The 12,494-nt window shown below is 77.6% G+C and overlaps 1 protein-coding gene across 3 annotated transcripts in view; it reads left to right on the plus strand.

Moving 5' to 3' along the window:
* OTOF (otoferlin) overlaps positions 1–12,494 on the plus strand; it is a 167,423-nt gene that overhangs the window by 151,777 nt on the left and 3,152 nt on the right. For all 3 annotated transcript variants that reach the window (XM_089776981.1, XM_089776982.1, XM_089776980.1), the window contains 7 exons: positions 50–220; positions 1,902–2,062; positions 2,434–2,576; positions 2,989–3,077; positions 4,072–4,170; positions 7,356–7,597; positions 12,299–12,477. In XM_089776981.1, coding sequence (XP_089633107.1) covers positions 50–220; positions 1,902–2,062; positions 2,434–2,576; positions 2,989–3,077; positions 4,072–4,170; positions 7,356–7,597; positions 12,299–12,477 — 1,084 coding nt within the window. The remainder of the gene's footprint in view (positions 1–49; positions 221–1,901; positions 2,063–2,433; positions 2,577–2,988; positions 3,078–4,071; positions 4,171–7,355; positions 7,598–12,298; positions 12,478–12,494) is intronic.

Here is a 12,494-nt window from a genome sequence, read left to right on the forward strand (position 1 = left end):
GCGCCCGCCCGAGGCCAAACGCGCTTCTGTTCTCCCCGCCCTCGGCCAGGTCCTTCGACATCGAGGCCACCTTCCCCATGGAGTCCATGCTGACGGTGGCCGTGTACGACTGGGACCTGGTGGGCTCGGACGACCTCATCGGGGAGACCAAGATAGACCTGGAGAACCGTTACTACAGCAAGCACCGGGCCACCTGCGGCATCTCCCAGGCCTACTCCATGTACGGACGCAGGGCCCGGGTCCAGCCCCCCCGCCCGGCCCTGCCCCCCGCCTCGGGTCCAGCCCCCCCCCCCCGCCCGGCCCTGCCACCCACAGTGCCCCAACAGTGTGGGAATGATCAGGCCTAGCCACCCGCCCAGCTGGGCATGTGGAAACATCTGCCGTAGCCTGCCTCCCCACTGGCCCTGCCTGCTCCGACATGGGGCACCCCATGGGGACTAGCAGGGCTGCTGGGCAGGACTCGGGGCCATTCGCAGTGTGCGTAGGAGCTCAAAGAGGGGGCGTGTAAGGCTAGGACTGAGGGCCATCCGCAGAGCTGTGTGGGGAGCCCGGGGCCGGGCCGGGAGGGGCTGTGGGGCGGGAGCGAGGGGGTGCCGGCAGATTGGTGTGGGGGGAGCCCGGGGTCGGGACAGGAGGGGCTGTGGGGCGGGAGCGAGGGGGTGCCGGCAGATTGGTGTGGGGGGAGCCCGGGGTCGGGACGGGAGGGGCTGTGGGGCGGGAGCGAGGGGGTGCCGGCAGATTGGTGTGGGGGGAGCCTGGGGTCGGGACGGGAGGGGCTGTGGGGCGGGAGCGAGGGGGTGCCGGCAGGTCGGCGTGGGGGGAGCACGGGGTCGGGACGGGAGGGGCTGTGGGGCGGGAGCGAGGGGGTGCCGGCAGATTGGTGTGGGGGGAGCCCGGGGTCGGGACGGGAGGGGCTGTGGGGCGGGAGCGAGGGGGTGCCGGCAGATTGGTGTGGGGGGAGCCCGGGGTCGGGACGGGAGGGGCTGTGGGGCGGGAGCGAGGGGGTGCCGGCAGATTGGTGTGGGGGGAGCCCGGGGTCGGGACGGGAGGGGCTGTGGGGCAGGAGTGAGGGGGTGCCGACAGGTCGGTGTGGGGGGAGCCCGGGGCCAGGAGGGGCTGTGGGGCGGGAGCGAGGGGGTGCCGGCAGATTGGTGTGGGGGGAGCCCGGGGTCGGGACGGGAGGGGCTGTGGGGCGGGAGCGAGGGGGTGCCGGCAGATTGGTGTGGGGGGAGCCCGGGGTCGGGACGGGAGGGGCTGTGGGGCAGGAGTGAGGGGGTGCCGACAGGTCGGCGTGGGGGGAGCCCGGGGCCAGGAGGGGCTGTGGGGCGGGAGCGAGGGGGTGCCGGCAGATTGGTGTGGGGGGAGCCCGGGGTCGGGACGGGAGGGGCTGTGGGGCGGGAGCGAGGGGGTGCCGGCAGATTGGTGTGGGGGGAGCCCGGGGTCGGGACGGGAGGGGCTGTGGGGCGGGAGCGAGGGGGCGCCGGCAGATTGGTGTGGGGGGAGCCCGGGGTCGGGCCGGCATCTGCCCTGGATTCCCACGTGATGCCGGCTCCCGCCGGGCGATGCCCCTTCCTGCAGCCTGGCGGAGCAGGCCTGTCCCCCGGCAGCCCCCCCTCACCCCAGCCCCCGGCAGCCCCCCCTCACTCCGGCCGCCCCCCTCACCCCAGCCCCCGGCAGCCCCCCCTCACCCCGGCCGCCCCCCCTCACCCCGGCCCCCGGCAGCCCCCCTCACCCCGGCCGCCCCCCCTCACCCCGGCCCCCGGCAGCCCCCCTCACCCCGGCCGCCCCCCCTCACCCCGGCCCCCGGCAGCCCCCCTCACCCCGGCCGCCCCCCCTCACCCCGGCCGCCCCCCCTCACCCCGGCCCCCGGCAGCCCCCCTCACCCCGGCCCTGTGTCACAGCCACGGCTACAACATGTGGCGGGACCCGGCGAAGCCCTCGCAGATCCTCTCCAGGCTGTGCAAGGAGGGCAAGGTGGACGGGCCCCACTACGGCCCCCCCGGGCGGGTGAAAGTCGCCAACCGGGTCTTCACCGGCCCCACGGAGATCGAGGACGAAAACGGTAACGGGGCCGAGGGCGCGGGGGCCCTGGCCGGGCTGAGGGCTGCACCCCCCCCATTCCCCGCTGACGTGGGACGGCGCCGCAGGGGCTGAGCTGGTTCTGTGCCTGGGGTTTCTCTGGGGCTGCCCCGTGGCTGCGCCCGGCTCTGCGCTGAGCGCTGGCTCCGGCCGCCGATGGAGCCCTGGGTGCAAGGGGAGCCAGAGGCCGTGGGCCTGGCAGGGCCCTGGGGTGGGCAGAAGCAGGGTGCGGCGGCCTGACCCAAAGCCCCCAGCGTCAGCGGAGCCCCCTTGGCTCGGGCCGGGGCCTGCCGGGGGCCGGGCGTTCCCTGGCCGTGGCCGCCCGTGGGGTCAGCGCTCCCTCCGCGCCCGCAGGCCAGAAGAAGGCCACGGAGGAGCACCTGGCCCTGGCGGTGCTGCGGCACTGGGAGGAGATCCCCCGGGCGGGCTGCAAGCTGGTGCCCGAGCACGTGGAGACGCGCCCGCTGCTGAACCCCGACAAGCCCGGCATCGAGCAGGTATCGCCCCCGGTCCCGCGGCACCGGCCGGCCCTGCCCTGCCTCCCACCCCTGCGCCAGCCCGGCCCTGGGCCCCCAGGACGGCCCCTTCCCGCTGCACCCCGGGGAGCAGTCCGAGCCGTTCTCGCCGGCTCCCAGCATTGGCTGAATAGCCCCCCGCTTTGCATACCGGCCCGAGCCCCCTGCATCCCGACACCCCACGGCTGGAGGCCCCTTCCCAGCGCCTCCCCCTTCTCTTCCCCACACCCCCATCCTGGGGCCTGCTCCTACAGGCAGGAGACCCCCTGTGGGGGTGGGGAGATGGGGTGCAGCCGAGCCCCCAAGTTCCCTGCCACCCCCCCGGCCGGGGCTGCCACGCGGGAGGGAGGGATCCAGGAAAGGGGGAGCTGACCGGGTCTCCCCCACCCTGCAGGGCCGGCTGGAGATGTGGGTGGACATGTTCCCCATGGACATGCCGGCCCCGGGGCCCGCCACCGACATCTCTCCCAGGAAGCCGAAGAGGTAACGCCCCCGCCACTCACCCCCCAGACTGCCGCGAAGGGGAGAGCACCCAGGGCCCCCACCGCCTCCTCCCACGCCCGCCCGCAGCCCGGCTGCCACCCCTGCTCCGGGCCCCAGGCCGGGGGGGGGGTCGGGCTGTGACGCCCTCCAGCGAGGCCGCCCCGGGACCCAGCCGGGCCTGGTCCGGAGCCCCGGGAACTCGAGGAGGGGTTTTCCCAGGGCAGGTCTGCGGGGGAGCAGGCCCATGCGGGACAAGGCTGCGGGAGGGGGACAGAGGGGCTTGGAGAGCAGTGGAGGGGCCGGGGGCCTAGGCCTGTGCTGCTCGGGATGCGCCCGGGCGCGAGGCGGGGGCTGCAGGTGGAGCCCGGCCCCGTGTCAGCAGCCCCACAGGCCCCGGCCCTGAGCGACGGGGTCCCCACCTGGGGGGCGCTGCAGGCGGCATCAGCTGGCCTGGGGCCCCATTGCAAGGGGCGACCCGTGAGCCGCGTTCGTTAGTAGCACGTTGCTTGTAAGTCTGCAAGGGGCCTCGGAAGGGCCCCGCCCCATGGAGCCTGCAGACGGGGGCGGTGGGGGGGATCCCAGAGGGTGGAGCCACAGCCAGGCCGGGGGGAGATGGGCCCCCGGTTCTCGCAGCCCAGCTGGAGCGAGTTGGGTCTGTCGTCGGGCCGGGGGCAGGGCGCTGCCGGCGTCTGGGGAGCTGGGTTTAGCACAGGGGGGGCGTCTGTTCCCACTGCCCCCTCCCCGCCCAGGCAGCCCCGGGGACGTCAGCTGGGTCAGGGGGAGGTGTATTTTGGGGTCCCAGCCGCAGAGCCGGGAGCCAGCTGGCCGCAAGGAGCAGGCTGCCTGCCCAGGGCCCCGGCCGGCGCGTGGCAGGACGTCCGACTAGCTGAGCCCAGCTCCGCCAGGACGTGGGCCAGGCCCTGAGCCGGCAGCTTGTCCCAGGGAGCCAGCCCCAGCGGCCCCGCTCACCGCCCGTCTCCCTTCTCCCTGCCAGATACGAGCTTAGAGTGATAGTGTGGAACACAGATGAGGTAACCCTGGAGGACGATGATTTCTTCACTGGGGAGAAATCCAGTGACATATTTGTCCGGGGGTAGGTACGGCAGGCGGGCGCGGGGGGTGAATAACAGGCTTCTGCTTCTTCGTTTTGCTTCCGTGTGATCCCCCTTTGGCCGTGTCTGCTCCCTGCCCGGTGTGGTCTGTCCACATCCCCCTGGCCACGCCCGGCACGGTGTGTCCATATCCCCCCCCGTGCCGTGCCCGGTGTATTCATGCCCCCTCCCCATGCCGTGTCTGGTGTGCTGTGTCCATGCGCCCCCCCCGTGCCATGCCTGGTGTATTCGTGCCCCCCCCCGTGCGGTGCACGGTGGGCTGTGTCCGTGCCCCCCCCCCCGTGCCCTGCCTGGTGTATTCGTGCCCCCCCCCGTGCCATGCCTGGTGTATCTGTGCCCCCCCGTGCGGCGCACGGTGGGCTGTGTCCATGCCCCCCCGTGCCCTGCCTGGTGTATCTGTGCCCCCCCGTGCGGCGCACGGTGGGCTGTGTCCGTGCCCCCCCCGTGCCCTGCCTGGTGTATTCGTGCCCCCCCCCGTGCGGCGCACGGTGGGCTGTGTCCGTGCCCCTCTGTGCCACGCCCAGTGTGGTCCTTGTGGCCCCCCAGCTATGAGCTGCGGGTCGTTGTGTGGAACACGGACGAGGTGCTTCTGGAGGACGATGCCGTCATGCCCGGCGAGAAGAAGTCCGACATCTATGTCCGGGGGTACCGCCCGCGCCTTGCTGCCTGCCCCTCGCCCTGTCCCGCGCCCCTCCCCGCGCCCCTCGCCCTGTCCCGCGCCCCTCGCCCCTCCCCGCGCCCCTCGCCCCTCCCCACGCCCCTCGCCCTGTCCCGCGCCCCTCCCCGCGCCCCTCGCCCTGTCCCGCGCCCCTGCCTCCCAGCCCCGCCCTGCCGCGCTCAGGGCTCCCCGGGGCTGGCTCTGCCGCGCCTGGCCCCGAGCCTGCGTTCACACCATGCCGGAGCCCGACGAGCTCCCTGCGGTGACCGGTCCCAGCAGCCGGGGCGGCATCCGGCTGCCAGGGGCGGGGCGGGGCACGTCCGGTGCCCGGCTCTCGGGTGCCAACGCCTCGTTCGTGCCCCTTCCAGGGCCAGGAGCCGCCCCGCGGCCTGAGTAATCCCGGGTCCGGCGCCAGCCGTTGGCCAGTGAGCGGGGACCGAGTGCTCCCCTCACTTGTCTCTGCCGACGGGCCGGGTGGCCCCTGGGCTACGGGTTAGTTCTGCTCCGGCCCCACCCTCCCAACTGGTGGGTCTTTGGCCTCCAGAGTCCACTGGTCCCTGGCGCTTCGCTCATTAGCCTGTCCATGGGCAGACATTCCTCAAGCACATACAGAGACTCTTCCAGTCTCCGTACAGAGTCCTAGCTCCACACCCAGACATTATACAGATCTACAGAAGAAAGTAGCTTTTGTTTGACCCCTCACATGGCCCCCTTTGTTCCAACTTTTGGGGCCAACACCCCCCTATGGGTGCAGCAGTGATATGGCTGCGCCCCTCAAAATCCAGTAACGTGACACTGGGCTGGGGTAGGCACCCGGGACTGGTTCACTGGGGTGGAGACGGGCAGCTGGGCTGGGTGTCCCCAAGGGGTGGTGCACGTCCGCACAGGCCTCCGTGCACATATTATTCCACACAAGTATGGAAGCGGCGAAAGGGACGCCCAGGGAGGCAGGGCCCCGCGGCTGTGAGCGTCAAGCCAGCAAAGCAGGTTACTCCCTTTCACGGCTCTGAATGAGGAACCCCCCCCTTGTTGCCTCCATTCTTGTGTGGAATAATGTTCCGTGCGCTGAGGCCTGTGCGGACGTGCACCACCCGTAGACACACACCCAGCGGCGGGCGCTCTGCTAGGCCCCTGGGCAGCATTGGACGCTCTCCTGAGCGGCCGCACAACCGCCCGGCTCACAGGGAACCCAGCCCACAGGAAAAATGGGGAGAGGTGTGTGGGGAGCCACGATTGGGACCAGGTGTGCCAGAGATGCTGAAGGGGGCAGGCCAGCAAGGGCGGCGCGGGCCCCTGAGCGAGCCGTGGGGGATACTCCCGGGGAGCGGCTGCGGCCAGACGTGCCGAGGGGCTCCAGGGGCGCGTGGCCGGGGCTGCGAGTCGGCGCAGGGAGGCCGTTCGGTCTGTGCCAGGGGCTCCGGGGCCACTGCTCCTGCATCCCGCTCCCTGCGGGAAGGCTGGTGCTGGGGGGCCGGGGGAGGGCCCCGAGGCTGACGGGGTGGGCAGGCGGCAAGAGGGGATGGTCACTGTGGTCCTGTCCGGTCGTGGGCTCCAGGGAGCTGCAAACCTGCCCTGCTCGCGGCTGCGGCCCCCAAGGGCCGGGTCGCCAACGAAGCCTGAGGTGCCCTGCGGGGGTGGCAGCCGCACGTCCCCACGAGGGGCAGGGCCCAGGAGCCGACGGTGGCAGGGCAGGGGGCGGCGCAGGCCCCCTGGCCGCTGGGCCGGGGAACGAAGGGCACCAGGGTCACACGCACGCACACGTCCGTCTCCCAGGCTGCCCCCCCGCCCCGCCTGCAGGGACACAGCCCCACGGCCCCCCCACCTGCCAGCGGCCACGCGCCCTCCCCACGTCCCCTTGGAGCACCCGGGATCCCCCGCCCTGGGCACGTGTAACCACACACCTCCTGCGCAGGGCCCTGCCGGGGGAGGTGAAGGCCGGGGCTTGAACTGGGCTCAGCACAGAGCTGGGTACATTCACGGCCGTGGGGCCATCAGTGGCCGTTAGCCAGGCGGGGCAGGGAGGGTCCCTGGGCTCTGTCTGTCGCGCTGGGAGGATCCGTGATGGGTCCCTGCTCTGTTCCCACCGGGGCAGACGGGACCCTGGGCCGGATGGACCGTTGGTCTGACCCAGCCTGGCCGCTCTGAGGGTCTGTCCCAGGCGGTGGCTGGCACCAAGCCCACCTGAAGACGGGGCCCATATGCCCTGCTCCAGCTGGAGCTGCAGGCCAGGCGGCGCTGAGCTCGTGCGACAGGCGCTCGTGCGAGAGGCACTTGTGCAAGAGGCACTTGTGCTAGGCCCCAGGCTCCCCCCGTGCCCAACCCCCACACGCCTGCCGGGCCTTTGCGCCAGCCCTTGTGCATGTGGCTGTCGAGTGCTGTTCCCCGCCCCCCCGGTGCACGTGGCCGTGGCTCCCGTTTGGGGCGGGTCTCGGGGCCGCAGGCTGGAGCCGTGTCCCGGGGGGGGGCAGCCCGGCCCCGGCCCCCTGCCCGACGGTCTGGTCCCTGCAGGTGGCTGAAAGGCCAGCAAGAGGACAAGCAGGACACGGACGTGCACTACCACTCGCTCACCGGCGAGGGCAACTTCAACTGGCGCTACGTCTTCCCCTTCGACTACCTGCTGGCCGAGGAGAAAATCGTCATCTCCAAGAAGGAATCCATGTTCTCCTGGGACGAGACCGAGTACAAGATCCCGGCCCGCCTCACCCTGCAGGTCTGGGACGCCGACCACTTCTCGGCCGACGACTTCCTCGGTGGGTAGGGGCCCGGCCCGAGGCGGCGGCGGGGCAGGGAGGGGACCAGCTGTGGGAGGCGAGGCTGGGCGCAGAGGGCGGGAGGGCAGCCCCAGTGGAGACCCTGGGGGTCGGGATGGAGAGGAAGCCCCCGGAGGGGGGACCCCAGGAGCTAAGAGCGGGGCGTGCGGGGTGGCTGGGCGGAGGGCCGGCCAGGTGGGGGTCCCCCGTGCGGGCTGGCTGGGCAGAGGGATGGCCGGGCGGGGGTCCCCCGTGCGGGCTGGCTGGGCAGAGGGATGGCCGGGCGGGGGTCCCCCGTGCGGGGTGGCTGGGCGGAGGGCCGGCCAGGTGGGGGTCCCCCGTGCGGGGTGGCTGGGCAGAGGGATGGCCGGGCGGGGGTCCCCCGTGCGGGGTGGCTGGGCAGAGGGACGGCTGGGCGGGGGTCCCCCGTGCGGGGTGGCTGGGCGGAGGGCCGGCCGGGTGGGGGTCCCCCGTGCGGGGTGGCTGGGCGGAGGGCCGGCCGGGTGGGGGTCCCCCGTGCGGGGTGGCTGGGCGGAGGGCCGGCCGGGTGGGGGTCCCCCGTGCGGGGTGGCCGGGCGGAGGGCCGGCCGGGCGGGGGTCCCCCGTGCGGGGTGGCTGGGCAGAGGGACGGCCGGGCGGGGGTCCCCCGTGTGGGGTGGCTGGGCGGAGGGCCGGCCGGGTGGGGGTCCCCCGTGCGGGGTGGCTGGGCGGAGGGCCGGCCAGGTGGGGGTCCCCCGTGCGGGGTGGCCGGGCGGAGGGCCGGCCGGGCGGGGGTCTCCCTTGTGGGCTGGCTGGGTGGAGGGCCGGCCGGGCGGGGGTCTCCCGTGTGGGCTGGCTGGGTGGAGGGCCGGCCGGGCGGGGGTCCCCCGTGCGGGGTGGCTGGGTGGAGGGCCGGCCGGGCGGGGGTCTCCCGTGTGGGCTGGCTGGGCGGAGGGCCGGCCAGGTGGGGGTCCCCCGTGCGGGGTGGCTGGGCGGAGGGCCGGCCGGGCGGGGGTCCCCCGTGCGGGGTGGCTGGGCGGAGGGCCGGCCAGGCGGGGGTCCCCCGTGCGGGGTGGCTGGGCGGAGGGCCGGCCAGGTGGGGGTCCCCCGTGCGGGGTGGCTGGGCGGAGGGCCGGCCAGGTGGGGGTCCCCCGTGCGGGGTGGCTGGGCAGAGGGACGGCCGGGCGGGGGTCCCCCGTGCGGGGTGGCTGGGCGGAGGGCCGGCCAGGCGGGGGTCCCCCGTGCGGGGTGGCTGGGCGGAGGGCCGGCCAGGTGGGGGTCCCCCGTGCGGGGTGGCTGGGCAGAGGGACGGCCGGGCGGGGGTCCCCCGTGCGGGGTGGCTGGGCGGAGGGCCGGCCAGGTGGGGGTCCCCCGTGCGGGGTGGCCGGGCGGAGGGCCGGCCAGGCGGGGGTCCCCCGTGCGGGGCTGGCTGGGTGGAGGGCCGGCCAGGCGGGGGTCCCCCGTGCGGGCTGGCTGGGCGGAGGGCCGGCCGGGCGGGGGTCCCCCGTGCGGGGTGGCTGGGCGGAGGGCCGGCTGGGCGGGGGTCCCCCGTGCGGGGTGGCCGGGCGGAGGGCCGGCCGGGCGGGGGTCCCCCGTGCGGGGCTGGCTGGGTGGAGGGCCGGCCAGGCGGGGGTCCCCCGTGCGGGGCTGGCTGGGCGGAGGGCCGGCCGGGCGGGGGTCCCCCGTGCGGGGTGGCTGGGCGGAGGGCCGGCTGGGCGGGGGTCCCCCGTGCGGGGTGGCTGGGCAGAGGGCCGGCTGGGCGGGGGTCCCCCGTGTGGGCTGGCTGGGCGGAGGGCCGGCCGGGCGGGGGTCCCCCGTGCGGGGTGGCTGGGCGGAGGGCCGGCCGGGCGGGGGTCCCCCGTGCGGGGTGGCTGGGCGGAGGGCCGGCCAGGTGGGGGTCCCCCGTGCGGGGTGGCCGGGCGGAGGGCCGGCCGGGCGGGGGTCCCCCGTGCGGGGCTGGCTGGGTGGAGGGCCGGCCAGGCGGGGGTCCCCCGTGCGGGGCTGGCTGGGCGGAGGGCCGGCCAGGCGGGGGTCCCCCGTGCGGGGTGGCTGGGCGGAGGGCCGGCCAGGCGGGGGTCCCCCGTGCGGGGTGGCTGGGCGGAGGGCCGGCCAGGCGGGGGTCCCCCGTGCGGGGCTGGCTGGGTGGAGGGCCGGCCAGGCGGGGGTCCCCCGTGCGGGGTGGCTGGGCGGAGGGCCGGCCAGGCGGGGGTCCCCCGTGCGGGGTGGCTGGGCGGAGGGCCGGCCGGGCGGGGGTCCCCCGTGCGGGGTGGCTGGGCGGAGGGCCGGCCAGGTGGGGGTCCCCCGTGCGGGGTGGCCGGGCGGAGGGCCGGCCAGGTGGGGGTCCCCCGTGCGGGGCTGGCTGGGCGGAGGGCCGGCCAGGCGGGGGTCCCCCGTGCGGGGCTGGCTGGGCGGAGGGCCGGCCGGGCGGGGGTCCCCCGTGCGGGGTGGCTGGGCGGAGGGCCGGCCAGGTGGGGGTCCCCCGTGCGGGGCTGGCTGGGTGGAGGGCCGGCCAGGCGGGGGTCCCCCGTGCGGGGCTGGCTGGGCGGAGGGCCGGCCGGGCGGGGGTCCCCCGTGCGGGGTGGCTGGGCGGAGGGCCGGCCGGGCGGGGGTCCCCCATGCGGAGTGGCCGGGCGGAGGGCCGGCCAGGCGGGGGTCCCCCGTGCGGGGCTGGCTGGGCGGAGGGCCGGCCGGGCGGGGGTCCCCCGTGCGGGGTGGCTGGGCGGAGGGCCGGCTGGGCGGGGGTCCCCCGTGCGGGGTGGCCGGGCGGAGGGCCGGCTGGGCGGGGGTCCCCCGTGTGGGGTGGCTGGGTGGAGGGCCGGCCGGGCGGGGGTCCCCCGTGCGGGGTGGCTGGGCGGAGGGCCGGCTGGGCGGGGGTCCCCCGTGCGGGGTGGCCGGGCGGAGGGCCGGCCGGGCGGGGGTCCCCCGTGCGGGGTGGCTGGGCGGAGGGCCGGCCGGGCGGGGGTCCCCCGTGCGGGGTGGCTGGGCGGAGGGCCGGCCGGGCGGGGGTCCCCCGTGCGGGGTGGCTGGGCGGAGGGCCGGCCGGGCGGGGGTCCCCCGTGTGGGCTGGCTGGGCGGAGGGCCGGCCGGGCGGGGGTCCCCCGTGCGGGGTGGCTGGGCGGAGGGCCGGCCGGGCGGGGGTCCCCCGTGTGGGCTGGCTGGGCGGAGGGCCGGCCGGGCGGGGGTCCCCCGTGCGGGGTGGCTGGGCGGAGGGCCGGCCGGGCGGGGGTCCCCCGTGCGGGGTGGCTGGGCGGAGGGCCGGCCGGGCGGGGGTCCCCCGTGTGGGCTGGCTGGGCGGAGGGCCGGCCGGGCGGGGGTCCCCCGTGCGGGGTGGCTGGGCGGAGGGCCGGCCGGGCGGGGGTCCCCCGTGCGGGGTGGCTGGGTGGAGGGCCGGCCAGGTGGGGGTCCCCCGTGCGGGGTGGCCGGGCGGAGGGCCGGCCGGGCGGGGGTCCCCCGTGCGGGGTGGCTGGGCGGAGGGCCGGCCGGGCGGGGGTCCCCCGTGCGGGGTGGCTGGGCGGAGGGCCGGCCGGGCGGGGGTCCCCCGTGCGGGGTGGCTGGGCGGAGGGCCGGCCGGGCGGGGGTCCCCCGTGCGGGGTGGCCGGGCGGAGGGCCGGCTGGGCGGGGGTCCCCCGTGCGGGGTGGCTGGGCGGAGGGCCGGCCGGGCGGGGGTCCCCCGTGTGGGCTGGCTGGGCGGAGGGCCGGCCGGGCGGGGGTCCCCCGTGCGGGGTGGCTGGGCGGAGGGCCGGCCGGGCGGGGGTCCCCCGTGTGGGCTGGCTGGGCGGAGGGCCGGCCGGGCGGGGGTCCCCCGTGCGGGGTGGCTGGGCGGAGGGCCGGCCGGGCGGGGGTCCCCCGTGCGGGGTGGCTGGGCGGAGGGCCGGCCGGGCGGGGGTCCCCCGTGCGGGGTGGCTGGGCGGAGGGCCGGCCGGGCGGGGGTCCCCCGTGCGGGGTGGCTGGGCGGAGGGCTGGCCGGGCGGGGGTCCCCCGTGCGGGGTGGCTGGGCGGAGGGCCGGCCAGGTGGGGGTCCCCCGTGCGGGGTGGCTGGGCGGAGGGCCGGCTGGGCGGGGGTCCCCCGTGCGGGGTGGCTGGGCGGAGGGCCGGCCGGGCGGGGGTCCCCCGTGCGGGGTGGCCGGGCGGAGGGCCGGCCGGGCGGGGGTCCCCCGTGCGGGGTGGCTGGGCGGAGGGCCGGCCGGGCGGGGGTCCCCCGTGTGGGCTGGCTGGGCGGAGGGCCGGCCGGGCGGGGGTCCCCCGTGCGGGGTGGCTGGGCGGAGGGCCGGCCGGGCGGGGGTCCCCCGTGTGGGGTGGCTGGGCGGAGGGCCGGCCGGGCGGGGGTCCCCCGTGCGGGGTGGCTGGGCGGAGGGCCGGCCGGGCGGGGGTCCCCCGTGTGGGGTGGCTGGGCGGAGGGCCGGCCGGGCGGGGGTCCCCCGTGCGGGGTGGCTGGGCGGAGGGCCGGCCGGGCGGGGGTCCCCCGTGTGGGCTGGCTGGGCGGAGGGCCGGCCGGGCGGGGGTCCCCCGTGTGGGCTGGCTGGGCGGAGGGCCGGCCGGGCGGGGGTCCCCCGTGCGGGGTGGCTGGGCGGAGGGCCGGCCAGGTGGGGGTCCCCCGTGCGGGGTGGCTGTGCGGAGGGCCGGCCGGGCGGGGGTCCCCGGCGCGTTCAGGGCGCTGGCCCGGCTCGGTGCGCCCGGCGGCAGAGCCAGCGCGCTGGGAGGGCTGCGGTTCTTCCCCGCCAGGGGCCATCGAGCTGGACCTGAACCGCTTCCCGCGGGGCGCCAAGACGGCCAAGCAGTGCAGCATGGACATGGTGACCAGCGAGACCGACCTGCCCCTCGTCTCCATCTTCAAGCAGAAGAGGGTGAAGGGCTGGTGGCCCTTCGTGGCCAGGAACGAGAACGACGAGCTGGAGCTCACGGTGAGGGGGGCTGGGGT

This window comes from Pelodiscus sinensis, chromosome 3 (assembly GCF_052426305.1).
Source record: "Pelodiscus sinensis isolate ZL-2025 chromosome 3, ASM5242630v1, whole genome shotgun sequence".
Classification (NCBI taxonomy): domain Eukaryota; kingdom Metazoa; phylum Chordata; order Testudines; family Trionychidae; genus Pelodiscus; species Pelodiscus sinensis.